This window comes from Carex rostrata, chromosome 29 (genome assembly GCF_964058835.1).
Source record: "Carex rostrata chromosome 29, lpCarRost1.2, whole genome shotgun sequence".
NCBI lineage: Eukaryota > Viridiplantae > Streptophyta > Magnoliopsida > Poales > Cyperaceae > Carex > Carex rostrata.
In genome coordinates this window covers 1,869,139-1,882,469 of record NC_135946.1, presented here as the reverse complement: position 1 = coordinate 1,882,469, position 13,331 = coordinate 1,869,139, and the positions used below count along the sequence as shown (strand labels likewise).

The 13,331-nt window shown below is 32.4% G+C and overlaps 2 protein-coding genes across 2 annotated transcripts; one reads left to right on the top strand and one right to left on the bottom strand.

Annotated features, from left to right (window-relative positions):
* The first annotated feature begins 2,860 nt into the window (after nucleotides 1–2,860).
* LOC144546396 (uncharacterized) lies at nucleotides 2,861–4,815 on the top strand. The gene is made up of 3 exons (XM_078294931.1): nucleotides 2,861–3,064; nucleotides 3,639–3,733; nucleotides 3,879–4,815. The coding sequence occupies exon 3, from the start codon at nucleotides 3,906–3,908 to the stop codon at nucleotides 4,407–4,409; it is 504 nt and encodes a 167-aa protein (XP_078151057.1). The 5' UTR covers nucleotides 2,861–3,064; nucleotides 3,639–3,733; nucleotides 3,879–3,905; the 3' UTR covers nucleotides 4,410–4,815.
* Nucleotides 4,816–6,092: 1,277 nt separating this feature from the next.
* STP7 (sugar transporter protein 7) lies at nucleotides 6,093–12,005 on the bottom strand. Its single transcript, XM_078294823.1, has 5 exons — nucleotides 11,625–12,005; nucleotides 7,966–8,285; nucleotides 7,508–7,866; nucleotides 7,147–7,414; nucleotides 6,093–6,682 (listed from the first exon to the last, which is right to left on the bottom strand). Exons 1-5 carry the CDS (start codon nucleotides 11,767–11,769, stop codon nucleotides 6,227–6,229), a joined length of 1,548 nt encoding a protein of 515 aa, XP_078150949.1. The 5' UTR covers nucleotides 11,770–12,005; the 3' UTR covers nucleotides 6,093–6,226.
* Between the last annotated feature and the right edge of the window lie 1,326 nt (nucleotides 12,006–13,331).

The window sequence follows — 13,331 nt, the reverse complement described above, 5'->3', positions numbered from 1 at the left end:
CTCAACTTAAAATGTCAATATTGTGTAAATTGCATTGTTCTGAACTAATCTTGATGGTGTACCAGTATACTGAGCCTGTACCAGTCACATTTACCAGAATGTTTAACACTATTTGGCTTGAGTGGGACTGTGCCAGTCACATTTACCATTTTTTGTGGTTTGTTGGATTCTTGGTTAAAACATGTTGAACAACAATTGATTTGATTAATTAAAGGAAAAAAGATTTTGTTTACCAGTATTTGTGGTTTGTTGGATTCTTGGTTAAAAGTTAAAACATGTTCAACAACAGTTGATTTGATCAAAGAAAAGATTGTGTTCACCAAATATGGTGCTTTTAATTTGTGGTCTATAATTGACATTAGGTTGAGGAATCTTTTGAGGCACCTTATTTGTTTTTGTTCTTCATGCTTTTGCTTTAAAGAGAAACCAAAAACAAAACAGTCCCTATCATTGGTTGTGTACAAGTTTATTCAATATTATTTTTTTATATATATAGTGGGCAATATGATATATTAATATTAACACGGTTTGTTTAGTAAAATAATTTAAACAGAAGCCTCTTCTACATATGGTCTTTTTGAAAATGTCGACTATAGAATATTTAATAGAATTTTTTATTTATACAAATAATATCATAATAATATAGGGTTTAAAGGAACCGAAAAAATATTTGGATTCAAGTAGTAGTACTGGTATTGATTTTATTGTACCATTGTTCAAACTGGTTCTCAGCTATATATATCAGTGTTGTAAATAATGGTATGTGCTCGTCATAATTGGCTATAATTGAAATAATTACCTGATTAATTAGAAAAATTTTTGACTACCAACATCTAATTAACCAATTAATCGATCTAAATTGATATTTTTTGGCTTGAGTGGTAACATTTACCAGTATTTGTGGTTTGTTGTATTCTTGGTTAAAACATGTTGAACAACAATTGATTTTATTTAATTAAAGGAAAAATATTTTGTTTACCACTATTTGTAGTTTGTTATATTCTAGATTAAAACATGTTCATCAACAGTTGATTTGATCAAAGAAAATATTTTGTTCACCAAAAAAGGGGCTTTTAATTTGTGGTTTATAATTGACATTTAGGTTGAGGAATCTTTTGAGGCACCTATTTTTTTTGTTCTTCATGCTTTTTTGCTTTAAAGAGAAAAACTTAAAAAAACAAAACGGTCCCTATCATTGGTGAGTCCGTACCACCACCAAACCCACCCAACATCCCCCCGAATTCATATCCTCTGCATTAACTCAAATTTTGAGTTAAGATCTGAACCGTTCGATTTAAATCCGCACTAATATTAAAGGGCCCGTGCGTTATACATGTGGGGCGGATTGGCTCGAATTCTAATCGTACGGTCCATAAATTAACTCACACGGTACGTTAATGCAGAGGATAAAGATTCCATCCCCCCCACCCCCAACCCCAACTCTCGAATTCGTATCCTCTGCATTAACTACTAATATTAAAGGACCCCTTATATCATAAGCAGGGTCGAATTGGCTCTATTTAAAATTCGACGGTTGAAATTTATTAACTCAAAAGATTTCTTTTTGAGTTAACACAGAGGATACGGATTCCCCAAATCCCCACCCAAAAGCAAATGAAAAATTTAATTTAAGAAATTATTATCCGTATCCAAATAGTAGATATATACTATATAGTTTAAGAAATTATTATCCGTATCCAAATAGTAGATAGTGGCTAATATGCATTCGGTTGCATATGGACCGAAGTGCTACCGGTCCAAATTTGATTTTTCAAAATCCAAATGGCCGATCCAAACCGTTCATCTTGTTCTTCATATTAATATGTGCTTGGAGGACAAATTTTATATTTTTCTGATTTTTTTTACTATTTATTAAGTATTTTACAAAATTGTTGATCCAACGGTGGCTGCTGATTTTACTGTTTTGTTAAGCTACCGTTGGATCAACAATTTTGTAAAATACTTAATAAATAGTAAAAAAAATCAGAAAAATATAAAATTTGTCCTCCAAGCACATATTAATATGGAGAACAAGATGAACGGTTTGGATCGGCCATTTGGACTTTGAAAAATCAAATTTGGACCGGTAGCACTTCGGTCCATATGCAACCGAATGCATATTAGCCACTATCTACTATTTGGATACGGATAATAATTTCTTAAACTATATAGTATATATCTACTATTTGGATACGGATAATAATTTCTTAAACTATACAGAGTCAATTTTACTTTACGCAACGCATAATCAATAGAGATTAGATGAAAATCTACAATTGATGCACTGAATTACGTCAGAATATCTCTGTCAATATCTCTATCCGGAAACATGAACACGAGATGTACTGTAACTCTACTGTAGAAATAAAATGCAGTATAAACTGGTAAAGATTTTAACAGAGCAGTTTTGGCTTCATACAGCTCACGAACTGTAGAATTAAAACAGCGCTGCATGTGGTTCGTGCGCTGTAGGAAGCCGAAAATACTCTGGTAATATCTTTACCAGAATGTTTGGCAGCAGATGCCTTTTCACCGAGTCCAGACTCCTAAAGTAACACAAATTATGTTTTTAAATCCAGACTGTACGATCAGAATCTGGGTCTTCAATATTCGTGTCAGATCAGATCGAACGGTCTGGAGATACTTTAGTGGATCCTTATTCCTGTACACATCGGTGCACCAGGTGCAACCAACAAACCAATAAAATCAGGTAAAGAATTTAACAGATTAGTTATTCCTTCACGCAGCGCACAGACTAAGATTCCAAGCAGCACTGTAAATGGTTGGTGCGCTGTGTGAAGCCAAAACTATTTGTTAAAATATTCACTTATAAAAATCCCAACCGACCAAGCAACCAAAGCTTTCTTTCTTCCCCAAAAGAAAAATTAGAAAGAGAAGTAAAAAGAGTTCTTCCCTCAGTTAGGGTTTTCTTCTTCCAACCAAATTCAATCCAATCTAATCAATCCAACCCAAATCGAATCTCATCGATTCGAATCCAATCCAATCGACCTGTGTAGTGGGACCCGCTTGTCTGTCCCCTCTCTTGCACCACTCTCAAAACCAGGTTTTTTTTTCCCCCTTTCTATTTTGGAAAAATATTTGAAAAAGATACTGGTAATTTAAGGCCTATTAGCTTATATTCAATGACTCGTTAGAAATTACAATTATATATCTTTGGATTGCTGATTCATACTGTACTAGATCCAGTTGCATTCAGTTGGAATTGAGAGAACACCCCAAATACTGTGTAAATCTAGGATCTTTATAATGTTGTTTTTCTTTTGGGAAAGAATGAATCTGAAAACAATTGAAAGAAATGCCAGTAATGAATTCAAAACCAGGTTTGCTAGCCCAAACCCTAATTTCTCTGTTATAATCGAGAGAACACTCCTTATTTCTTTGGATTGCCAATTCATACTGTACTAGATCCAGTTGTATTCAGTTTGAATTAAGAGAACACCCCCCAAAAAAATACTGGTCGGTGGTAACACAAGGCCTATTAAATGTACAAAAATGGAAGATAAAATAAAATCTGTCATAGAATGGGCACCTTGATATGAATTTCTTGTATGTATGCATACATCTATAATTCAATTTCTTTGTTTTTTTACAAATACTTTTTTTTAAAAATTTTGTAGGACAACTTTTTTAGAAAGAAGAAAAACAATGCAGGAGAAAGGGACAGCACATAAATTTAGAGTTGCAAAAGAGGATTTTGACAGAGGAATCAGAGGTGCACGATCTCAAGCACTATAATTTTCCATAAAATAACTCCTATTCTGGTAATTGATTCTCTCTCATATCATTGCCTCCTTTTGAAATTATTTAATTTTATTATTTATTTGTAATATTGATTAGAGAATTTAAACTTCAAACAGAATAAAGACGAGGGAAGAGTATATGGTATGGACAAATCTGGGCCTAGTCGTATAGTTTTAAAAAAACCCAAAAAGAAACAACCCGTTAATTCCGAATTAGACCGTCAGAAACAAGCAGAGAAGAAAAGAAGAAGACTAGAAAAAGCACTTGCCGCTTCAGCAGCTATAATATCTGAATTAGAAAAGAAGAAACAAAAAAAGAAAGAAGAACAAGAGAGGCTTGACGAAGAGGGGGCCCGTGTTGCAGAGGCTGTTGCACTGCACGTGCTACTTGGGGAAGACGCCACAGAGGATCTGGCGAAAATCAAAATCAGCCAAAATTTTACTTGGGGAGGTTGCGAATTGCACCATAATGGAGATAATAGGTGGAGCGAAAGGGGGACTGGAGATGTCCTGTTTCCTTCTCTGCAGCCCATGAGAGAGATGGGCCTGGGCCCACGGGTTGATTTTTGCCCCGGATTCATGGCTGCTCAGGCCGTGTCGTCTTTGCAAATTAGAGAAGATGGATTGCAGGAGGCTAGTGGGTGGTAATAAGCAATTAATTTAGGTACTTGTGTATAAATGTGGTGTGCTTTGGATAACTCAATGATGGTGGTACCGAGACTGGTATCCACCCCTTTCTCTCTCCTCTCTAGTATTTGGTCAAGAAATGCTATGAAAAGAAAGGGGTAGGTCTGTGATGTAATCTGAGACCGGAGGGTTTTCTTCTTTTTTTGTTTTTTTCTTAGTGTTGTTTGCACTTTTGTGAGATGTTATAGAAGGGTATGTGATTTGTTTGTTACTGGTTTTTATGTTATAGGATGGTCGATCTGTGGTTTGTTTGATGCTGGTTTATGTATAAAAGATGTAGTAGAATTTAAGGTTGTTTCTATATAAATTCGGCCGGGTGGTTGTTGTACCACTTTTAATAAAAGAGAAATATTCGGTGTTGTTTTTATATGGATCAATACATTTTTATAATTTCTAACTTGGAATGAATGGTTGGTGTAGCATCGAAATTCGTGTTGTTTTGTGCAGAGAGAAGTGAGATATGATTTGCTTGGAATTTGAAGTGAAATAAGGCGAAGAGAAGATTACTAGGAATGCATAATTCTGTTTGAGTAAAAGATGAAGCAGAGGTAACATTTTTTTCTTTTTCTTGAGTATGTTGTTAATATATCCATTTCTTAATTTAATCACTTAAAAATGAAGTTTAATATTAACAGAAAAATTAAATTGACAGTTTTACCCTTATGGCAAAAAAATGATCCAGCAAAAAAACCAGTCTGGTATTTCTGGTACCTTACTGTTATATGTACAGTTTAATACATGTGCTACTTTTAATTTTATTCTTATGTTTTTCAGAGTCTATATGTGCTATTTTTTAACTCTTTAGTTTAATCTGAAGTGTTGATATCAATCTATACAAATTCTGATTTATATTTTAGGAGTTCTATCTCTTTGATTCATCAATTGCTATTTGATTTTTTGGTATCCTTTTTCGTAGATTCTCCTTTATTTGAAAGAACCAACAATTGTGGGTGTACTTGCAACACTAACTGGTAAAAGTACATAAATGTAGAATGCTGATAATTAAAGTTGTTGTATAAACCATATTTTAACCACAAAAATGTATAAATTAGGGGATCTTATGACATATGGTGCTCAACTCATCAAGGGGATAAGATTTAGAAAACAAATATATACAACTTCCTACTTGTAAACATTTTGGAGAATTTTTAGTGTGCTGAGGAATAAAAAGACAATTGATTGAGATTTTTTATACAAAATTCTAAACTAGTCAGTTTATCCATCAAAACACCATAATATTTAATAATTCCTTAAAAACTTAACATTATTGCTTTTTTAAAATTATTACAGTTATTTTAAAAATTGAATTGACAAATATACCCCTTATTTTAAATGAATGTCTTTCAGTTCTCTACTAAAAACATAGGCCCTTTTAACATTTACTGGACTGTATCAGAATAAAAATTTAGATGAAATTTGAGGATATCTGTTCAATTGTGCTGGGTATTTAATTTTAACTGGCCCAATACATACAATTATATAACATAATGTTAAAATGATGAGTGCAAATAGTTGTAATTAAATGATTTATTTGAAGAATAATTTATAATTATTGGGCTATTAATTTTCCGAGAAGTTAAAAAATTTGTCAACCATGCTAGCTGGACTGGAACGCAAATTAAAAAAAAAAAGAAAAAGAAAAGAGGAAACAATCAAGAAACCCTAAACACAACATTACAGAAGGTTTTGCTTCCTATTTAAAAAAAAATGGAAAGGAAAAATAAAATCAAGCACTGGTATGTAAACATATATCATCTTTGCAACTCAATTTCTTTCAATCATTTGCCATTTTTAGTAAATTCTCCATCTTCCGCATCGATCGTAACTTCCGGCACAAACCGTTTCCACAACCAATGCTTCCTCCAAAGAAGAGTCATCTCCTCTATCGGTACCCCCTTCGTCTCAGGTACAAAGAAGTACACAAATATAGTCATAACTACTATCCACCCGGCGAAAAACAAAAAGATGCCGAACTTCAAGGCACAGAGGAGGGCGAGGAACGACTGAGCAATGGCGAAGGTGAACAAGAGATTGACAGCAACTGTTATGCTCTGGCCCGCTGAGCGGGTCTCTAAGGCGAAAATCTCACTAGGAACGGTCCACCCGAGTGGGCCCCATGACCAACCGAAAGCAAGCACAAAGAGGCATATGACGAGCACCACCGCAACGGAGAAACCTTTGGTTAGTTCTTTGTCATCGCCGAATTTTACTCCGAGTATGATGGCTACAATTGTCTACAATTTTTTTAAACTAGTTAGTTCAATTCTATTATTTTTAGAGTGAGGCTATGGTACTATGGATCAATATCTACGTTTTCACAATTCAAACAGTTGATCCGAACAATTTCATATGATCACCTTATGAAAATGTATTTGTAAATCAAAATTTTATTACTATTTTTTTAGATAGTAGAAAATCACCTGATTTAATGTTTCTAGACCATTCAAAATTAGTGATTTTCTACCTATCTGAAAAAATAGTAAATTTTTTTCTAAAAAAGTATTAAATTTAGTTATCAAGTACCTTTTTTATATGAAGATCAAGTTGAATGGTTTAAATTGACTGTTTGGACTTTAAAAACTGAGATATGATCCGTAGTACGGACTAATCCATGCTATGCATAGGACCATCACCTCACTCCTATTATTTTTGTCATTTATTTTTTGACAGAAAAGAAAGCTAGAGTATATATATGCACCTGGCAAATAATCATTTGTACTCCTCCACTGATAAGCAGCTTCCTCCTTCCCACCTTATCAACCAAAACTATGGAGATCACAGTTGAACCGCAAAGCACGCCACCCGTCAGAACAGACGACAGAAGCGATGCATTGCTTCCGAAACCCATGCTCTGGAACAAAACAGGAGCATAGAACAGAATGGAGTTGATGCCACCTAAAATTTGAAATGCTGGCATGAATATCGCCATTGCCAGTTGAGGCCAGTTCCTCCTCTCTAGTATGTTTCTGATATTGTTGATTCAGTCAATATTAGAAAACCGAAAAACAGGTACAGAGATGTATAATTGATAATAAATTGATATTAATATAGGTTCTTGCCTGAAAGGGTTCTCGATCGAGTTCGATAGTTCACTTGCCTCGACCATATCTTGAAATTCGGCATCTACTTCTTTGGTGCCTCTAATCTTCTCTAAAACTCTCCTACCTTCGTCGACTTTCCCTTGCTCGATCAAACTGTTAGGAGTCTCTGGCAGGAGGGACCCACCAATTGTCATTAACAAGGCTGGTGCTGCAGCGAGACCGAGCGAAAGGCGCCACCCCCATGAGTCTAGATGTTGGGTCCCAGAATTTATCAAGTTTGCCGTGAGAATGCCGGATGTTGTGGCTAATTGAAACATCATGTTTAAGGCACCTCTTAAGTGTGCCGGTGCCATCTCGGACAGGTACAGCGGTACTGCCTGAAAAATACATGCAAACATTCACAAAGAGAATATTATCTTTAATCACTATATAAAAAATTAAAAGTTGTTTAAATAATGAAAAATGTTTGAAATTACCTGATTACCGAATCCGATTCCAACACCGAGCAATATCCTTCCTAAGATAAGCATGGCGAGATTAACCGCAGCAGCATTGAGAGTGGCACCAATGAAGAAACTAATACCGCCGCACACAATGCTGATCTTCCGACCATAGTTTCTCGTGACGGGGGAGGCGACGAGAGAAGCTACGAGGCCGGCGAGATACAGAGAAGATGTAAATGCTGCTAAACCCTGGTTGTCATACTTACAGTAGTTATTTTGAGTACCTGAGTTCTTTTGGTGGTAAACTACTGGAAAGAATTTCTTAAGAAATGGATCCATTGATGTCACACCACCTGAAAATTAAACACAAATTTTAGTTATTCATATGGGTAATTACTAATTAATCATGTAAATTAATTGATTATTATCCAATTTCAGGAATTGTTATAGTGAAATAAAAAAAAATTGATATTGCCGCATAAGTAAAATATATTATTATATAAGTATGAATCTTTAGAAAAAAATAAACAAATGCCAAACTTCTCTTATTATAAAATATTATTATTATTATTATTATTATTATGATGATGATGATGATGATGAGACGAATCAATGACAAAAAATTTTTATTCTGAAAATCTTGAGAATTAAAAAAAAAAACTTAAATTTAAAATTTAAAATTATATATGGTTAATGTTATTAATATATTATATCTATAAAAATATGACAAGATTTAATATACATTAAACTGTAAATCAAATGACACTAAATATCAACAGTCTAACATGAACAATTATTTATGTATCAACAAATAATACTTAAATTACATGAAATTTGAATGTAAAAACTATATATATATTTCAAATAACATACCTATAATTTTATTTATTTATTTTAGAATAATTCCTTATTAAAAGTACCAAAACAATCATTATAAGGCGCATGGAGCAAGAAAAGTATACAGAAAGAAAAACCCAAATATTAAACCTAAAAGAAATTAATGTTTTTTTTTTTTTTTTTTTGAGGGGAAAGAAGAAGAAATTAATGTTGCCAGAATGCCAGGTCAAGATAATGCATTTTATATAGTGGACCCCACATGCCGCCACCAAGCATCCAGTGAAGATTAGAAAGCATTTATTTCTGCCGGAATGTTACGTTTCAGCTAGTTACTGTTCCGGACATCATTTCAGCTCGTTCCGGTCGGAATGGTTACATGTAATTTAATTTCAGCTAAAATGAAAGGGTGTTCATTGGGTCCGGTTTAGTCGGTTTTAAACCGAATCGAGAGAGATAGGATTAAACGATTCAGTTTTTTTTGGTAGAATGGATCAGTTCAGTTCGGTTTAGAAATTTTAAAACCAGTTAGTCAAAACCGACCAAAAATTTTAACCTCGTCCACCGTCCGAACCAAACACTTATAAAAAAAAAAATTCAAAAATTACCACATAATGTATATTGCTTGTTTCGGTTTTAAACCAATTAAATCGAACCAAACAAAAATTTTCAATTCATCTTAAACAAATTCAAAAAATTAACAAAAAATGTTTATTTTTATGATTAATTTTCTTATTTGGTTCAACCGAACAAATCAAAATTTAGTTCGGTTCAGTTTTAATTTAGTTGATAAGTTTATTTCGATCGATTCGATTATATTTTTGAAAATCAAACAAAATTTTGGTTAATTTTTTTTCAATTTTCGAACCAAACCGATCAACACCCCTACCTAGGGGTGTTCATCGGTTCGGTTCGGTTGAAACCGAACCGAACTTGGTAAACCAAAGTTATAATTTGGTTTTAAAAATAGAACCGAACCGAACCGAATTAGCATTGCAACCGAACCGAACCGAAGTTTTATTTCGGTTTGTTCGGTTCAAATCGAAATATATTAATTTTTTTTATTTAAAATAATTGATTTATAATAAACCTAAGTATATTAAGAAATAAACTGGAGTATTAAGAAATAAACTAAGATATTTAGAAATAAACTAATTATTTAAAGCAATTGATTAAGAAATAAACCGGAGTATTAAGAAATAAACCGGGGTGGTTCGGATCAAATTCATATTATATGAAAGTTCGGTCGGTTCGGTTATTTCGGTTTTGAAATTTTTCAAACCGAACCGAACTGAAGTTATATTCGGTTTTGAAAAGCCAACCGAACCGATCCAATAAACTGAAATAACCGAACCGTTTAAACCAAACTAATTCGGTTCGGTCCAAAACCGATTAAACCGAACTGTTTGAACACCCCTACCCCTACCAAAATGAAGAAAGTATTGAAATTTTATTCAACATAGACAACTTTGAAAGCGAAACTTTGAAAAGTAAGTAATCAAAAGTTAGCGAATTATATTATCCTACGTAGCCAAATGATGAATTTGTATATATGACAGGTGGGGCCCATGTAGATTATCCATAATCAAAATATAATTCCCTTATTTAAATATCATCCTACCTAGGCCAATGAATCTTTCTCCTCAAAGAAAAAAGATTTGAACTAAAAGCAACCGCAAATAGATGCTACTCATTAATTGATGCATCAAGTGGGGCACGTGTCACCAGCGCCTAATTTGATATTATAATTGTTCAATAAGCGAATTAGACCTTCTAAAATTTTATATTTACATTTTCTCTATTTTGGGTTCTCCAGCACCAACTTTATTTAATGCAGTGATGCACTAATTTATATATGTATACTTTGTATTTAATATAAAAATTACACAGAGTTTACAAATAATAAACAAAAAACTAAATTATGCTCTGATTTTATTTGAAAAATATAAAATTTACTCAATTAAAATTTATATAGATTTATACTTAACACATAATTTTAAAGTTTGTAAAATGGGTGTTAAGCTTCTTATAAATTCAAAAATTGTAACTGTCTATTAAATTTTATAAATTTTATATGAATTAATATACCTTTCAGTATTCTTACAAATTCAAAAATTGTAATTGTGTCTATTAAATTTTATATGTATTAATATACCTTTCAGCCTTCTTATAAAATAAAATTACACTTAATTATCACAACTTTCTAATTCCACCCCTGTAAATGTCTGATCATTTCACACATTAAAATTCATCCCAAATTCTAACAAACTTTAACTTGATGATGTAAGTCTAATGATAACAAAGATTTTTCTTTGATAAACCAGTAAAAAATATCTGCACCAAACCTCACTAAAGAAAAAGAGAGACAAAAAAGGAAAGAAAATGGAGAGAAATTCAAAAGAAAAAAGCAAAAAGGGACAGCTATTATGAAGGTATCTGCTACCTTGTACTTAAACTGGAGCATCTTTTTCAAACATTCTCTTAATGCAGATAACATATTAAAATATTACCTTGTACCAGACAACTAATTTGAAATACCAGTACCCAAATTATAGGAACATACCAGTACCCATATTGAAAATCTTTCATATTTCCAATTATCATACAAATTCTTTTTTCTTTTGTGAGTATGCATGTGTTTGGATTAAGAGTGAGATTAGCCAGAATAGTGAGCTACCTCAACATTTCAATAGAATAGCGGAATAGCAGACTAATTCCGGCTAACACAACAGTTCAGAACAACTACTTTTTCACTAACCCAAACTTACTTTTAATTCAAATTATCATACAATTAAGTTCTAATTATTTCTCTTTTTCAAATACTAGGCAAAGGATTTGTGAAAGATTGAAACACTTACCGGAAATTCCGATATCATAACCGAAGATAGAACCACCAAGGGCCGCGACGAGGCATGAGTATACCACATATGGCGTTACGCGGCCTTTATATTGCGCCGCTCTCTCTTTTTTTACTCCTAAGGGTTGAGCTCCTCCTCCTGCCATGTCTCTCTCTCTTTCTCTTTCTCTTCTAATTTGATAAGAGAAACAATTAGTCTTCTTTCCTGTAAGACTGTAATCTCACTTGTTTAGTTTCTTCTTCTCTACCCCTTTTTTTGATGGGAGTAAATATATATACACTGAGACACCTAACAAGTTGGAATTAAAAATTTTCTAGTTGACTTCATTTGGCCAATTTTTCTCTTTCTCTCTATCTTACAAGTTCTGTATAAACCCAAACAGAAGACTTTTGACAGGGAAAGCTCATCTCTGGATTTTGTTCAAGTAGGTTCCTTTCTTCCTCTCCAGTTGGTTTTAACTTGAGAGGATACTTTTGGAATATAGTAAGATGTCATGTAAGTAGTTTCATATGGTCATGTTTGTTTCATCTTTTATGGGATGATATGTATATCTACCAAGATGTTGTTTGCTTTTGTTTTGGTTTGTTACAATAAAAGCTTTTGTCAATAGAAAAATCAATTTAGTAATGAGTTTGGCTAATATAACATCAGTGTCATTTCAGTCTATATAACACCGACTATAAAACCTATCAAATCGATTTCGAACGACTAATCCAAACTGTTCAAACCGATTTACATTATGAGTGATGCGTTTACATACAAATTTTTTATATTTTCGAGTTATTTTAGTATCAAATCAAGTGGCAAAAATATTGAAAAATTAATGTATTAAAATTAATTTAAAAACTCACACATTTGACCGCTTGACTTAATACTAAATAAATTCAAAAAGTTATAAATTTTGCCTGTAAATGCACAACTAATGAAGTAGATTGGTTTGAACGGTTTGAATTCACCGTTTGAAGTCGATTTGATAGGTTTTAGAGTTGGTGTTATATAGATTGAAATGACACTGATGTTATGCTAGTCAACCTCTTTAGTATTTCAAAAGGAAAATTTTGGTACTATAGTCTTTGGTGTTTTTAGGGTACGGAGTAAAAAATTTAGTAGGATATATATGAAACAAAATTTTTGGTTGAGATACAATTTTGTAATTATTTTGAGTAGTAACTATATATTTATAGTTTTTTGAGAAAAGCATAGAAATAGAAGCATATTTTGGAAAAAATATTTAGAGTAAAGCATATTTTTGTATATTTCTATATTTTAATTATATTGTTAGAGTCCGGCTACCATGGAAAAATAAGGGGTATTTGCCAATTGCCACCAACTTCAAAATTTATTGGATAAGGTTTAAACGATGAATGAAACAGTTCAAACCAATCTAATTTAGGAGTGATGCATTTACATATAGAATTTATAATTTTTTAAATTATTTTATTATCAAATCAAAACATGATGAAAAATGAATATAGTAAAATTTACTTAAAAAACACTCATGTTTGACCGCTTGATTTTAAACTAAATAAATTCAAAAAATTATAAATCTTTCATGCTTACAGTCTACTTATGAAGTAGATCGGTTTGAATGATTTGCATTTATCGTTTAAAACTTATCTCATAAGTTTTGAAGTTCATAGTATTTAATTAAGCTGAAATATCACCGATATCATAGTAGCCGGAATCATATAATTTAATAATTTTTTC

Excerpts from the sequence above, each read along its gene's own strand:
- STP7 (XM_078294823.1), bottom strand. The coding sequence starts at position 11,769 with ATGGCAGGAGGAGGAGCTCAACCCTTAGGAGTAAAAAAAGAGAGAGCG. Across the intron at positions 7,867-7,965 it reads GAATCGGATTCGGTAATCAG|GCAGTACCGCTGTACCTGTC; the intron begins GTAATTTCAAAC and ends TGTATTTTTCAG. Across the intron at positions 6,683-7,146 it reads TACAAATGATTATTTGCCAG|ACAATTGTAGCCATCATACT; the intron begins GTGCATATATAT and ends AAAAAATTGTAG.
- LOC144546396 (XM_078294931.1), top strand. The coding sequence starts at position 3,906 with ATGGACAAATCTGGGCCTAGTCGTATAGTTTTAAAAAAACCCAAAAAG.